The 13960-nt window shown below is 38.6% G+C and overlaps 1 protein-coding gene across 1 annotated transcript; it reads right to left on the reverse strand.

Annotated features, from left to right (window-relative positions):
* Positions 1 to 4948: 4948 nt before the first annotated feature.
* LOC110539590 (cathepsin 8-like) lies at positions 4949 to 8868 on the reverse strand. Its single transcript, XM_021626442.1, has 7 exons — positions 8743 to 8868; positions 8342 to 8464; positions 8097 to 8243; positions 7373 to 7588; positions 6746 to 6908; positions 6057 to 6165; positions 4949 to 5048 (listed from the first exon to the last, which is right to left on the reverse strand). The coding sequence occupies exons 1-7, from the start codon at positions 8866 to 8868 to the stop codon at positions 4949 to 4951; spliced, it is 984 nt and encodes a 327-aa protein (XP_021482117.1).
* Between the last annotated feature and the right edge of the window lie 5092 nt (positions 8869 to 13960).

A 13960-nucleotide genomic window follows, 5' to 3' on the forward strand; every position in this document is an offset into this window, starting at 1 on the left:
GTCATTTCAGTCTTCATATCCTCCCCATCCCCTGTTAGGAGTCTCAGCTAGAGTCACACTCATATTATCCCAGGAACCTAGGCAATTGCAGGACTCCAACTTGACAAAGAGATGCCCTCTCCAGTTTCCCTTGTTCCCAGCCCTCTCACTTCACAGCCCCATTCTCCCCACAACTGATCACCACCCTTGTTCCCCTCCTCATTCCATCTTTTGCCCAGTTCCCTCTCTTCAGACACTTCTATTCTATTTTCCCTTCTGAGTGACATTCAGGTACTCAATCTTGGGATATCCTTGTTACGTTATCTACTTTGCGTCTGTGGATTGTACTATGATTATCCTGTATTATAGGTCTAATATCCACTTATAAGTGAATACATACCATGTAACTCTTTCTGGGTCTGGGTTACTTCATTTAGGATGATCTTTTCTAGTTCCATCCCTCAGCTTGTAAATTTCATGACTTTTTAGTTTTTAATAGCTGAGTAGTATTCCATTGTGTAAATGTGTAAATGTACCACAATTTCTTCATCTATTTTTTCAGTTGAGGGAATCTAGGTTGTTTCCAGTTTCTGGGTATTTGAGATAGAACCATTCCTTCCTTCCTTCCTTCCTCCCTCCCTCCCTCCCTCCCTCCCTCCCTCCCTCCCTCCCTCCCTCCCTCTCTCTCTCTCTCTCTCTCTCTCTTTCTTTCTTTCTTTCTTTCTTTCCTTCTTTCTTTGAGAAAGTGCAGATTGATTTCCAGAGAGGTTGTACAAATTTGAACTTCCACCAGCAATGGAAGAGGATTCCCCTTTCTCCACATCCTCTCCACCATGTGTTGTCACTTGAGTTTTTATCTGAGCCATTCTGACTGGTGTAATATGGAATCTTAGAGTCATTTTATTTGCATTTCTCTGATGGCCAAGGACATTGAGCATTTCTTTAAGTGCTTCTCAGCCATTCAATATTCTTCTGTTGTGAATTCTCAGTTTAGCTCTGGATCCCATTTTTAATTGGATTATTTGTTTTGTTTTGTTGGTGTTTAATTTCTTAACTTCTTTGTATGTTTTTTTAGTTATCAGCCCTCTGTCTGATGTACGGTTGGTGAAGATATTTCCCAATCTGTTTGATGCCCTTTTTTCTATTGACAGTGTCCTTTGATTTACAGAAGTGTCTCAGTTTCATGATATCCCATTTATTAATTGTTGATCTCAGAGCCTGTGCTATTCAGGAAGTTGTCTCTTATGCCAATGAGTTCCAGACTTTTCTCCACTTTTTCTTCTAATAGGTTTAGTATTTTTCAAGGTCTTAATCCACTTGAACTTGGGTTTTGTTCAGGATGATAAGTACAGGTCTATTTGCAATTTTCTACATATACACATTTAGTTAGACCAGCACAATTTGTTGCAGAAACTTTTTCCCTCCATTGTATGGTTTTGGCTTCTTTGTTAAAAATCAAGTGCCTGTAGGAGTGTGGGTTTATTTCTGCATCTTCAGTTTGGTTTCATTGATCAACCTGTCTGTTTTTATGTAGTTTTTATTACTATCTCTCTGTAGTATAGCTTGAGATCAGGGATGTTAGTACCACCAGAAGTTCTTTTATTGTACAGAATTGTTTTGGCTATCGTGAGGAACATGCAGTATTTTTAACTGAGATATTGTGCTAAAAGTTAATACTGAAGGAAGTATATATAATCTTGCAAATGTGGCATAAAACATTGAAATATTTACTTTGAGACGGAAATGATTACCTTATAAAGATCTCAGGAAGACAGTGTAATGCTATGTAAACAAAAAATAAAATATAAAGTACCTCATTTTGTCTTAATCTTCCATTGTTCGTAATAATTTAAAATCATTCACACTGTTGCATATAGCAATATTTTCTAACTATATTTTTAATACAGAAACATGTATTTCACGTATATATTCTTTAACTAATGTTGATAAATTTGTCATAAATTTTAGGCTACTATGAGTAATAGTTCCAGAATACTTTTGCACTTGAATTTTCTTTCATAAACATAGTCATTTGTCTGAGGTGTCTACACAGCAGTGTAGGCCACATAAACAATTCTTTGAGGAGCAACCATGCTGGTTTCTTCCATTGCTGTTGGAGTCTGCATTTCCATAGATTGACTGAAAATTCATTCAGAATAGATCTGGTGTTATCCTCTCTCTCTCTTTCTTTCTCTCTAATATATCTAGTATCTATCTATAAGCTATTAGCTATTTGCATATCAATATATCTATCATCTATCTCTCTTGTTCTCTCAAATTACCTTTTGTGACATATACTTCCTCCCTCTCCATCCTGTCTCCCTCGCTCTCTTCCTTTCTTACTTTAATTCCTTTATTCATTCATTTCTTCCTCACTTTCTTCCCATTTTTCAGTCTTTCCCTCCATTCTTTCCCTATTGAACAATACCGTGTTAAAGGGTCTTTTAATTTTAATAAACTGCACCAACTGTGGTGATCCAGCAGGCCAAGAACCATGCTAAAATGTCATGCATAGATTACTCCCATTCTGGCCAGAGTTTACATTCCTATTGGATATTCCTAGGTTTCTAGACACAGAGATGCTCTCCCTTCATTTCATTTGACTTTCCCAGTAATCTCCCATTTCAAATGTGTTGTTTCTTTATGGAACCCTGAAGTTTCCATGACTTATTCCCATGGAACTCAAACTGGAGTTAACAAATTTCTCAAATTTTAGAAATCTGGTATTCACTGGTATGAAAAGAACAATGGAAAATACTCTTGGGAGTTTAGTATTTTTGTCAAAAAGTCTTTTCTGATCTATATTGGCTTCCATAAAACAATGAGGATTTCTTGTCATTTGTAATAGGAAGACCAGGAGTTTATGTTTTTGTTTCATAACAAGTAACCATTGCTCATGTAATGGTATGTATTGTGTACTCTAACACAGCTGAGACCTGAAAACATGACTGATTGGATAGGGAATAAAGAAAATTTTAAAAGTAGGGAAATAATAAACATACATACAGAAAATCAGAAACAGGGTGGACAGTGCTCACTCTGATAGAATGTACCTATTATTTCAGTGCAGAAACTCAGCACCTTTATTATACACAGAATGTAGAAGAAACAACTAATTTTGGGTGGAGGTCTCTGTAGTGAAGCAAACTCAACACAGGCAGTAAATGGCAGAAAGGAGGCAGGTGTGGTTGGTAGTTTCTGCCTACCCTGGTTTTAGACGGTCAGTCGTTAATCAGCATTCTGACTTAGAACAGAGTAATGCATTGCCATCCCTCTTTTCTTCACCGAGGGTAGTTTGTTCTGTTCCCATGGGGCTGAGGCACTGGAGTCCTTGACATGTCCATGCTCATGCCAACAGCACACACTCAATCAGGACTTCATCCACTCTCTAGAATTTCAATAAGTTTATTCTAGTAAATGTAACTTGAATAGGCTTAGACCCATAAGTATTCCTTTTATGTTTCTTATTCATATGAAGGAATTAAAAGAGAATTTTATCTGTGGAGGTCTATGACTTCCTTGTATATTGTCAAGCAACAAGTACAGTGCCTTCCTCATGGGCAATGCTCTGCCAACTTTTAAAAATTAATTAATTGTTATTATTATTTATTGCAATTTATTTACTTTGTATCCTGGCTGTCGCTTTTTTTCTCATCTCTTCCTGGTCTTATCCTCTCTCCCTCTTCCTCTCCAATATCCCTCTCCTAGTCCATTGGTAGAGAAGGTCCTCTTCCCCTACTATCTGACTCTAGCCTATCAGGTGTCGAGATAGTCTGGATACTTTTTCTTGGTGGCCAAATTAGGCCACCTCATCAGGAAGAGTTTACCTAAGAGCCAGCCACTGAGTCCATGTCAGAGACAGACCCTGCTTCCCTTACTAGGGAACCCACATGGAGACTGAGTTGACCATGGGCTACAACTGAGCAGAGGGTCTAGGTCCTCTCCATGCACGGTCCTTTGTTTGACACATAAGTCTCTGAAGGACCACCTGAGCCAAGAATTTTAGGCTCTGTTGGTCTTCTTGTGGAGCTCCTGTCCCCTCCAGGACTTTCTATTTCCCCCTTCTTCCATAAGATGCCCTGCATTCTGCCCAAAGGTTAGCTATGAGTCTCAGCCTCTGCTTTGATAATATGATGGGTTGAGTCTTTCAGAGATGCCCTGTGGAAGGCTCCTGTCCTGTTCCTTGTTTTCTCCTACTCTGATGTTTATCCTATTTGCCCTTCTGAATGAGGATTAAGCCTCTTCTGTAGGGTCTTCCTTGTTGTTTAAGGTCGTTAGGACCAGATCACCTTGTTGTCTCTGACACAGTCACAGAGAAACTAGAACATAGGTTTGAGGTACTAGATGAAGGTGTTTCACATCCCAGGGCCAATGCACTATATCAGCATGTGGTGCCATCTCACTATACAGAATGGCCCTTAAGTTTAACCAGCTAAATTCATGTGAATTCAAATTTTCAAAACTAGCCTATTTTCATAAGGACTTTAAGATGAGGTTTGCAGGCGAAATCATAAGACCCTGCAGACAAACCACAACCATGCACGGAATACTGGCTTATTGAAAGAATAGCTGCCTATTTTTTTTCTGTGTGTACGTCAGCTCCACATTCGGTTATGACTTGTTGCTGACTCATGTTTTGAACACATAAAAAAGTTACCATCACCAAACAGAAGGGGGCTAGATACTCCATTTTAATTTATTGGGTTTTTTTTGTAAAAGTCATTATTTGCTATAGTCATTAAAGTCTTAAGTTGTTATAAGAATTATTAATACACATCAGTGAATAACATTAGTTGCAGGAGACATCATGTCTAAATAGAGTGAACATGTCACAGAATTCACATCACAATATGGTTGTTCAATAACTCAGGTATTGTATGAACACATCAGAGGGTGCTCACTGTGAAAAGGAATACTTCTCTGTACATGTTGTTTCAAATCCAGTCCACTCTTGTCATGAAAAGGTCTCTCACACAGTGGGATACATAGCAAATGAAGCAATTCCACAATGGTTTTTACGGTCTTTGATCAGTTTCATGTATCCATTCAGGCCCCAATTTGTACCATGGCTGAAACAAAGCATGTTTTTCTATTTAGTAGGATACAGAATAGCAACTTTATTAAAGCTACAACTTTTCAACACAACAAAAAAAAATTAGAAACAACAAAGGGGCAATGCCTGAGTACCAATAGTTACCTTTCATGGGCTGTGAAAATCACAGCAGAGAGAGAATGACTGTGTCTTCACCTGTGTGTGATTCACAGCTAACAAATGTACCAGAGTTTAGAAAAGCAATGTCACGAATATTACAGTAAAACCACAGAACAGAACAGTAAAACCACAGTGACAGAATCTCAGAATTGTGATCACACACTAGAGTTATTGTTATAGCTGTAGAAACTGCTTAGGGGGACAAGTGCTGTCCATGCCAGGGGAAGGACTGTAGTTCAAGTCCAGGATCCCATGACACATCAAGATGGAGTCTGCTCAGAGCCTAAAATAACTTAAGGCCCTTCCATAGAACTTATGTTTCTTTCCAGCCCCCATGCCAATCAGCTCACAGATATATGAAACTGCAGCTCCAATAAATCAAATATCCTCTTCCTCTATGTCCTGGCACATGCCCACAGCTAACATGCATTCACAGAGACACCCTCACTAACATATAAAGGCAAATAATACATCTTGAAGAAAAAGCAGGTTATCTTTGCAGCTTGCCTGTAATCATAGAGGCCAGGACTTACCTTAATGAAACTACTAAGGACGCTAGGCAAAATAGCAAAAGTAAAAGTCCAAGACTCAGTACATAAGTTAAGAAGAGTTAAGGAAGAAAACTGATGTCCACATCAGGTCTTCACATGAGTGCGCGCGCACACGCACACGCACATACACACACACACACACACATACACACACACACACACTCACACCCCACATACATGGATGTGGGTGAAATAAAAAAAGTGATTCTGCTATTTATTTTAAGTGGAACAGCTTTTGGGGAGACTTGCTTCCAAATTCTCACTACAAAGAAAGTCTTTTCGCCATTTTTAATAATAATTTTAGCAATTGATACCTGTTCTTGAGTAGCCAGTACTTGGTGCCATCTGCTTCAACACCATAGCCAACCACCAGAACTGAATGATTCACACGGACAGTGCTGCAGGTTGGCTCATAGTAAACTCCTGAAAAATAAAATCAAGAAAAGTGTGAGAGGCTTCAGGAACCTTGTAATGACCCTAATAACAAAAAATAGGTGAGGTATTTCTGATTTCACTAAATTTTCAGAAACTTTAGTAGAAATAAGATCAATTGGTGAGATTAATACTGATAGAGGTTCTCATAATAATCCAAAAGAATCTATATAAGCATAACTTTGTTGATAAACACTTGCTTATATGCTTATAACTCTGACATCTAGTGCTTTCATTAATGGTTTCTCATTCCAAGGAAGCACCACTGGAGATAAACTCCTTAGTACAAGACACTTTATAAGAGTTACAGTATCCCAAAGATCTTGGAGATTAACTAAATGGAGAGGAGTGAATAAAGCAGTATAATAAATTTTATGATTTCGAAAGTGCTCATATGCATAAGGTAAGTCATGTCAAGTAAAAATGTATAGGAATACAGCATGGAGAGGTACAAAAATCCATGAACACAAACACTCACATTATACTGTGTACAAAAAGGAATCCATCAACCTGTCATGCCATGAGGGCACTACAAAATTTCTTCATTAGTATATAGAAAGCATGTTCTCACCTTCTCTATAGAACCTGAATGAAAGATGTGCAGCATCAATGTCAGCAGAAATGGGCCCTATAGTTGCCACAGCATTCATTAGGGCTTCTTCATTCCTTGGGAGAATCACATAGTCTGTGATTCTAGCAGCAGAACGCGCAGGGTGGTACCTGCAGGGCCCTTCCTTGAAAAGGTAAAAAGGTAAAAGACTCTGTTACCTACATCCACCTCCTGGGGAGAATGAGTCATAACCACATCACTCTGCACTTTGCAGCTGAGCATCCCACATTTGGGCTATACTAAATAATCCCAGGAAGTAAAGTGAACTGGGAGACTTGGAACTGAAAATTACCTCTCATATCTTCAATAACATCCCATAAGTCTTCCTGTTCACAGGAAATTTAAACAGAAGAGAAACTTAGAGTATATGTAGAATGTTTTACATATTCTTTGTGTGCACAGAAAGAGGGACAGCTACATGAAAACAATTGATTCGAACAACCATGCAAAGGCCTCCATTGTGAGGACAGCTCTGATGGTGTACAGGAGAGACTGTTGTCCAATTGGAGTCTGAAGACAGTGGGTTATTGCTGAGGTTGTCTCTTTGCCTAAAGGTGGCTGAAATGATAACTTAGACAGTCCACTTACCTTTGCTTCATATTGGTAGGTTTTTTCAGCCTCCAGGCCTCCGTTGTCCTTCACATATTGTAAGGCATAGTTTGTTGAGCCTGAAGAACAGCCTTGAGGTTTAACACAGTCCACTAGGTTCTGTACACTCAGAGGAACCAGTTTTCCTGTTTTCCGGAACATCTGTCCTTCTATGGCACCAGCCACAGAAAAAGCCCAACAAGAATTACACCTGCCCTAAGCAGAGAAGAAAAGAGAATCATTTACAAACAAGTTGCAATTCTAAATCATATGGATGAATAGTTTTTTTTTTCCTTTTTCAATCAAAAGATGAATGGTGGTAGCTATTGGATCAGTAGAAAGGAAAGGAAAGGCATCCTTTGGAACTTAGCTACTGGTCATTTGCTTATGCCCCAAGGCATGACAGGTTGATGGATTCCTTTTTGTACATATATAGGCATATAGTCAGGACTTGCGCTGTCTGGTGGTTTTTAATGATAAATTAAAAAGAAAGACATGAATTCTGAATAGAAATGTGGCAAAGCCTCTACGTGGAGATACAGTGAAGCAATAGTTGACAGATATGATTAATATGTACTGTATAATATATAGAACTATCAAAAAATTAAAAAAATATTCTTTAGAAATAAATTACATGTCATCCTGTTCTCATCTCACACAGAGATGTCATTTCCTTCTCTTCTTCCTAATGATTGAGGACAATGAGCATGTGATTCTGTCATACCTGATGTTGCACAGGAGTCACATAACCTTCCTTTCTCCAATCCACAGATTTGGGAACACCACCAACCATACGTTTCTGAATTCTCTTCCCCTTCCTGGGATATGGGATTCGAGGACGGGCTATCATTTCCTTAAATTCTTCATCAGTCTTCAAGTAAAAGTAAATAAATAGTTAAAGAGCAAAAAGCTCCACATATACAACTGGAGACAACAAACCTTGTGTGAGACAATCCATGTCACACTCACCAAGTCACCAAAGGAGTTCATTCCCATGGAGAAGCTGTGCTTTCCCTGGTCGTACTCTGCATTGTGCATTTTGATAATTTTCATATTCTTCTCCCATACCATTCTCTTCCCTCCTTCTTCATCCTAGAATGAATGTAATGGAGATTTATTTTCTACTTAAGCCCCCACATATTCTGAATAATGAGGCTTGTGTCAAGAAAGAAGAGGAGCCTTAGTCAGAAATCTTTGGACTGCTCATTCTCCACACAATGAGCAACAGAGATGCTGACTCCTTATGTTCAAGGTCTGTATATGTAATTCCTTGGTGAGGGGAGGGCCCCATAGCTTTGGTTTTACCATAATCTCCATATAGTAAAGACCATTCTCTCTGGGACACTACGGACAGTTCCCATGTTACAAACCGGGCTGTAGATTTTTTCATGTTTCCTCTTCCACTCCTGCCATTCAGAATCCAAGCTAGAATCCAGTGAAGGAATGGCTGAGGCCACTCCCAAGCATAAGAAAGCCAGGAAGACAGCAAAAGTCATGTCTCAACCACCTAGATAGTGAAGAAAAGAACAGAGATAAACATGTACTTAATAGGAACCTATACAAACTTGCACCTAGGAAGGGCCTAGGTTCCTTTCTGGCTTTCCCACCAACACTGCTAAAATGCCTTCTTACTCCTTGAACATTTAAGATTCCATGGTGGATAAAATTATTTGAACTCTTCTTCCAATATTTAATCCACAGATTTTTGAAAATGGCTGAATATATATATTTAGATCAACAAACAAAGAAACAAACAACAATTTTTAAAAAGCTCCATGAATGTTATTTAGTTGCTCCATCAAAATGTAAAATACATGTTCAGAATTCTAGAAATGTAAGCAGCTCCTGTGCTACAAACCTACATTATCAGAAGATGATCATGCTCCTAAAAGTTCAAAACATATGCAGCTAAGGTCTCCAGGCACATTTGAACCAGGATTGATATGAAGTAAAACTTCCCTCATCTGTCACCTGATTCTAAATATAATGTGACTTCATCACTTGGGGCTGGATGTCTTCATATTTCTGGTTGAAATACAGCAGGAGATGATTTTGTCTTGAAACTTCACATCTTGAATTATAATTTTGTGGACTGTCCCCTTAGAAAATATGTGAAAAATAACAGCTACCATTTCCTTTCCCCACCCTTGTGACTGTGTGCCCCAACTCACTACCTCATGAAGACTGAGTCACATGGAAGAGACAGTGGAAACCGGAGACACTAGTTGAGTGAAGAGAAAGGCACTCTCAGGATTGAAGTCAGGAGCTGCTGGATCTATTAAGCAGCACTCTCCATAGGACATGTGATGACATGCCAGCTGCTATTTTTGCACATGCCAATCAAGAACAGAGGATGGTACCCAATAGGTATATGCAAGAGGATGTTCCATTGGCATAAAAAGATGTGGACAAGGAAGATGGTAGGTAGCTCTCATTCTCTGTGAACAGAACTAAACTTGTACTTAATGGGAACCTATATAAACCTGGTCCCAGCAGGAGCCCAACTTCCTCTCTGGCTTCCCCACCCTCTACCTCCACACGGCAGAGCTACCACGACTGAGAGATATTCTGATTCATGGGTCTCTGTCTGATTCTCAAAAAAGTCTCTCATGACTCTACTCCAGGGTCATTTCCTGTTCTGCCTTAGCAGAGGCAGGGCCTTACCTATGGTGACTTTAGCTGCTTCTTCAGTACACTCCACAGACTCAACTCTTCAGAAGTTGCTGAGAACTCAGGATCTTGTCCAGCAACACTCTACTCAGGCCTTAAATCCCAAATATCTAGATAGTCAATCCCACTCCTCAACCTTACCCTCCTGATTGGCTGTAAATGGATTGGACCTTTAGGCTGTGAAACTGCAGGCTGTTACTAAGAGCTGACCCTGCCTGTCCTGGAGGCTTAAGTGTGGCCTGCCTCAGTAGACTGTGATAAGCTAAACCTTCTCAGAGGAAGCCAGATCACATGATATCTGACATTTTGCTTGATGAGTGGAAGAAATATTTTCTTGGTAAAGCTGCATAGCATTTCAACACAACACTTATCTTATTTTTTAGCATTTCAACACAACACTTGGCTACCATCCATGTATAATGGGATGAATATGTTTTAGACTAGCATTTCATGTTTAATCCACAGGTACAGTGGGACCCTGTGAGAATATAGAGCTTTGAATGCATTCCTTCACAGTGTCAGGATGGAACACACTGTTTTTCGCATAAATCTTTAGAAGAGAGATTCCCAATCAAGACAGCAAGATTCAAGGCCAAAGCCTAATACTGAAAAACCTACATACTACACTGTCCATGTGCACAAAACCTAAAATTAGCCAAGAAATGCTAAAAGTGGGAGAAACAATGAAGGATTTTTAATTTAGAAGAGTAATACAATATTAGGGCCATTAGTCGTCAAAATACCTACTTATTCAATATCTGTTCAATAATAGTAGGACACAATCCATTCAGAGCTCTGAGCTTCTGGTAACTGTGTCTGTGCACTTCCTGTGTCACCCTGTTTCCAGTAAGATCCTGGTAATTCACATCAGCACAGTCATTATCACTGTCTTATCACCTTCATAGCTTATCAGAAGTATCTTCCTCTGCTCCATACCAGGTGAAGTTTCTCATTCTCACCTGTCTGCACCAAGGATCCTGAACATCTGCCTAGAGAGAGTTCTCCTTGCCTCTGATATTTCTGATTCTCTATAATAGTTCTGCATATAAAATGTCTCACTGTGCTTTTTGAACATAAAATCTTGTCCAAAGGTATAGGCTGTACTAAGACCTCCTACCTGAGGGCCAGATCCCCTCATGTCATCTTTATATATTGTTCTTAATAAACCCTTCCTTGTTGTGATAAAATTGGTTTAAAAATAATTCCCATATATGTATATAATTCCCCTATATATATATATATATAATGCAAAGTGAACAGGCATCTTCATCTCTTCATCAAAAATATGATGTTCATGAGACTTTGAGTCTAATGACAGATGACCTCAAGAATCATTTTACAACTCTCTTGGGCGTCATTGAGCTCTCAACATTGAGTTTGAGAAGTAAACCAAGGGACAGGGTGAGGGGATGAGGTTGAGCAATCTAAAGCTCACCTGTCATCTCTAAGCCCTGCTTGTGGCGTAACATGTACTGAAGTAACTACCAAGCATCACAATGTAAGCTGAAAGCCTCTCATTAACAACAGATGACAGGGAACAATATGTGAGCATAAGGCTTCACATCAACTACATAATCTTCCATTAATGTAACATCACACTCAGTAGCAATGTCATCCTTGGGGACTGGCTAGAAACAAATATTTCTATATCTGCCCAGACCTTCTGAGTCAGACCCTCAGGAAGCTGTATCAAGACACACACACACACACACACACACACACACACACACACACACACACACAAAATGATAGGCAGAGCATTGTAAACTTCTCAGAACAATTCCCTGCCCCTCAGTGTTAGATAGCTATGAATCCCATCTTGAAAATATGCCACAGAGCAGCAGCCTTTTCTAGCAATGTTTTGGTTTACATGACTGACAGGTGCTCACACATGGGGATGCGTTTCCCCAGGATCAACACCATGTAATGTGTATATGCACCTAGATCTCTCAGTTTATAAACCTTCACTGTCTGATTACAGTATGATACTGGATTCATTTTCTCAGTAAGTATTTTCTTAATTTTTGAGATGTGTCTTCCACCTGTCATAGAGATCTTCCTGTTTCTGCCTCCTGAGTACGATTAAATACATGTGCCACCAAGACACAATTTTATATATGTACTTTAAGCTGGGGTATTCACAGAACAATATATTTATCTAAAACTTAATATTTCAGTGCTTGATATTTTAATCACCATGTTATGCTTCCATTAATGACATCTAATTATAGAACTTTCCATCAATTCAAAATAAACACCAGTGTGTAGTATCTGTAATTCTTTTTAATATATTTCATTACCTATGTTCTAGCTTATTGATTTCAGTATTCCAAAAATATTAGAAAATAAATCTATAAAGGATTTACTTTTATGTTTGTTTTGTTAACTTGATGTATATTTTTAAAATCATTCACGCATAATTTATCAATACATTATTGTATAGCTAAAATATTTCAACGTATCAATACACATTTCATTTATATATTCTTCAAATTAAGTACATTTGCACACCATTCTGGCAGGAATGTTATGTATATTACAACACTTGTGAAAATTTAGTTTCTCTTGGGTATATACATAATACCAGACAATTTCCTATCACTGCCACTGTAATCACCATTCTTACAAAATAAGAGAAAATGAAGGTGAGGTCTGACTCCCTCATCTCTCTTTCTTACTCTCTCTCTCTTTCTGTAATGTATGTGCCTACACACACACACAAACACACACACATACACACACACAGCAGGGGCAGCAAATACAGAAAACTGCACCACAACATTTTCTTTTATATTTTATATTTTTCTTTCCCATTTTTTCTTTCTTCTTCCATTGAGGCAATCCTTCCTTTCTTCCCTCTTCTCTTATATTTTATCTTACCAATACATTAAAGGATGCATTAATTATAAAAGAACCCCATGCACAGTGCTGAATATGCATTCCAAGCAGCTTCTGGGAAAGACATGCTGAGACCTCTCCTCTTCAAACTCTTCTGTATCAAATTTCTCCAAATCTTACTGTAACTGTTTGGAGGTTATTGAAATTGTGTAAAATCAAGGAAAAGCCCCTCTATCACATTGAGGTATAGCACTGAATTCAGCCTGCTCTATAAAAGAACTCTGCAAGCATTCTTTAATTTTCATTTTATTGTCGAGAGAACTCACATTCCAGAGAATCTGTGAGAAGGTACAATATATTTGTTGTCTCTAAGAAGCATTATAAATTTCATTCATATCATCTTAGCTTTCCTCCAGTGTGAGACATAAATAAAATATTCTGTTAATCTATCAATTCTATTTCTTAAGGGTTATTGTATGTGAAGAAGTAAAGAAGATTATAAATAAATAAACTCTATCAGGCTCTTGTCTGAAAGTTTAGCAGAGCTTCATTCATAGTGTCATGGGTTGGTACTCTCCCATAGTGTGGGTCTTTGGTTGGCCAAGGCATTGGTTGGGCTTTTCCTTAATCTCTGCTCTATCTTTATTTTTGCACATCTTTTAGGCAAGGTAAATTTTGGGTTGAAGTTTTCATGGATGTATTAGTGTTCTCCTCCCTCTGTTAGGAGACTAGACTAGTTAGAAAGTGTCCTCTTCAGTCTCTATTCCTTCTGCTACAAGGAATCTCTGTTTGAGTGCCTCTTATATCCTTCCAAGAGCTTTCCTTGATTTAGGCCTCCAGCTTGTCACACAGAGATACCCCCACCCTCAGTTTCTCTTTTCTCTACAGTCCTCTCACTCTTGTTCTCCCCAGGTCTGTCCTCTATCGTCTCATCTCACTGAATTCCCTCTCCTACCTGGTTTCCTCTCTTCAGCCACTATCTCTGTCTATTCTGTGTCCCTTTTCCAGTGAGATTTATACATCTTCATTTGGATCTTCTGTGTTACTTATCTTTTTTGAGTTTGTGTCTCATAGTATGCT

This window comes from Meriones unguiculatus, chromosome 3 (genome assembly GCF_030254825.1).
Source record: "Meriones unguiculatus strain TT.TT164.6M chromosome 3, Bangor_MerUng_6.1, whole genome shotgun sequence".
NCBI classification, from domain to species: domain Eukaryota; kingdom Metazoa; phylum Chordata; class Mammalia; order Rodentia; family Muridae; genus Meriones; species Meriones unguiculatus.

Coding starts and splice junctions, on each gene's coding strand:
- LOC110539590 (XM_021626442.1), bottom strand. CDS start 8,868: ATGACTTTTGCTGTCTTCCTGGCTTTCTTATGCTTGGGAGTGGCCTCA. Junction 8,244..8,341: donor TGAACTCCTTTGGTGACTTG/GTGAGTGTGACA, acceptor TTTTACTTGAAG/ACTGATGAAGAATTTAAGGA. Junction 6,166..6,745: donor ATTCAGGTTCTATAGAGAAG/GTGAGAACATGC, acceptor TTTATTTTTCAG/GAGTTTACTATGAGCCAACC.